Source organism: Camelina sativa, chromosome 19 (assembly GCF_000633955.1).
Source record: "Camelina sativa cultivar DH55 chromosome 19, Cs, whole genome shotgun sequence".
NCBI lineage: Eukaryota > Viridiplantae > Streptophyta > Magnoliopsida > Brassicales > Brassicaceae > Camelina > Camelina sativa.
The window spans coordinates 8,682,090-8,683,323 of NC_025703.1; the positions used below are offsets into that span (position 1 = coordinate 8,682,090).

At 36.4% G+C, this 1,234-nt stretch overlaps 1 protein-coding gene across 2 annotated transcripts in view; it reads right to left on the bottom strand.

Moving 5' to 3' along the window:
* LOC104765581 overlaps positions 246–1,234 on the bottom strand; it is a 2,242-nt gene continuing 1,253 nt past the window's right edge. The window contains exons 3-7 of one of the 2 annotated variants that reach the window (XM_010489314.2): positions 1,156–1,208; positions 985–1,015; positions 827–905; positions 566–705; positions 246–398 (exon numbers count right to left, since the gene is read on the bottom strand). In XM_010489314.2, the coding sequence (XP_010487616.1) occupies positions 363–398; positions 566–705; positions 827–905; positions 985–1,015; positions 1,156–1,208 (339 nt within the window). In that variant the 3' untranslated portion in view covers positions 246–362. Of the gene's footprint in view, positions 399–565; positions 706–826; positions 906–984; positions 1,033–1,155; positions 1,209–1,234 lie in introns of those variants that run through there. The other variant, XM_010489315.2, reaches the window with a different exon arrangement.

Here is a 1,234-nt window from a genome sequence, read left to right on the forward strand (position 1 = left end):
TTTTATAAAAAGAGGGAGAAAGGCAAGTGCAAGTTAGCATTAGTGGGAGTGTCTTTTGTCTCATTCAGGGTTAGAGGGTTTTTTTTCATCTTTGTTTTCTGACATTAAAAGGGTTGGAGTTGGAATTTTAGAATGATGATAGATATAACTTTAGTAAAAATGTAATTAATTTCAATGCTTTTGTTGTATTTGTTGTATGTTGACATTTCTATAGAGGAAGAGAATGCAATCTCAGTGATTTGGTGTAAAGAAAACCAACATTTACCATTGGCAATAAAATTTTAAGTTTTGGTCCTCTAGTTACGGAGTAATCCTGAACTCAAGATATTTTTTTTTAAAAAAAAGAAAACGTTCCCACGACTTCATGGTGCGTCTGCCTCCATCTTCAACGACTCATCCTGAGACAATTTTCATAAGAAAAAAGACATGTGAATCTCAGATCGAGTTTAAAGATCCGGAAGAGAGTGTGGGTCAATCATATGAAATAAAGCCAGAATATGCAAATGGTTATCCAGAAAACGCTGTAGAAAACATTTCAGGGGTGAGCATCAAACCAACCGCACACCTTAATACAGACATAGATGTAATGAACATCAGGGCTTTTGCCAATCGCAGATTCCACTGAACTTCCCTCAGCATCTAGAGGAAGAGGTGTTGCCAGTTCCCATTTTGGGGTTTCTGACGGTTGATCGGATAAACTTTTGTCTGCAAGACAAAGAAAAAGAAAAAGACAACTAGTCTTAGTTTAATTAGCGGAGGACTAGGGACTCTTGTCCACAAATAGGTACAAGAGGGCATGTTACAAGATACAAATTGGTCAGCTGACCTATCACATGAAGTTTGGTTGCCCAAGAGCATGATTCGGCAAGCAATCGAAGACGGTAATTAGGAGCTCCATATGTAATCTGCAGAGAACCAATTAAACAACAATGTGCATAGAAACAAACATAATACTAATTAAAACCGGAGATGAGGGTTTTATACCAAGATACAGACTCCTTTATCCTTGAGGACCCTATAGATTTTCATCAACTGCTTTCATTATAGGTGCAAAGGATGAAGAAAGAAATAATAATAAAAAGAAGAAGCCAGAATGAATAAATAAAACAGAAACCATTCAACATTTCGTGCCGTGTATCGTTGGTATAAAAGTACCTCCAAACTTCCTCAAGCATTTGTGTTGAGTATTGCCTCGAATTGCTCCCACACTACAAAAAAAAAAAAAAAAAAAAAA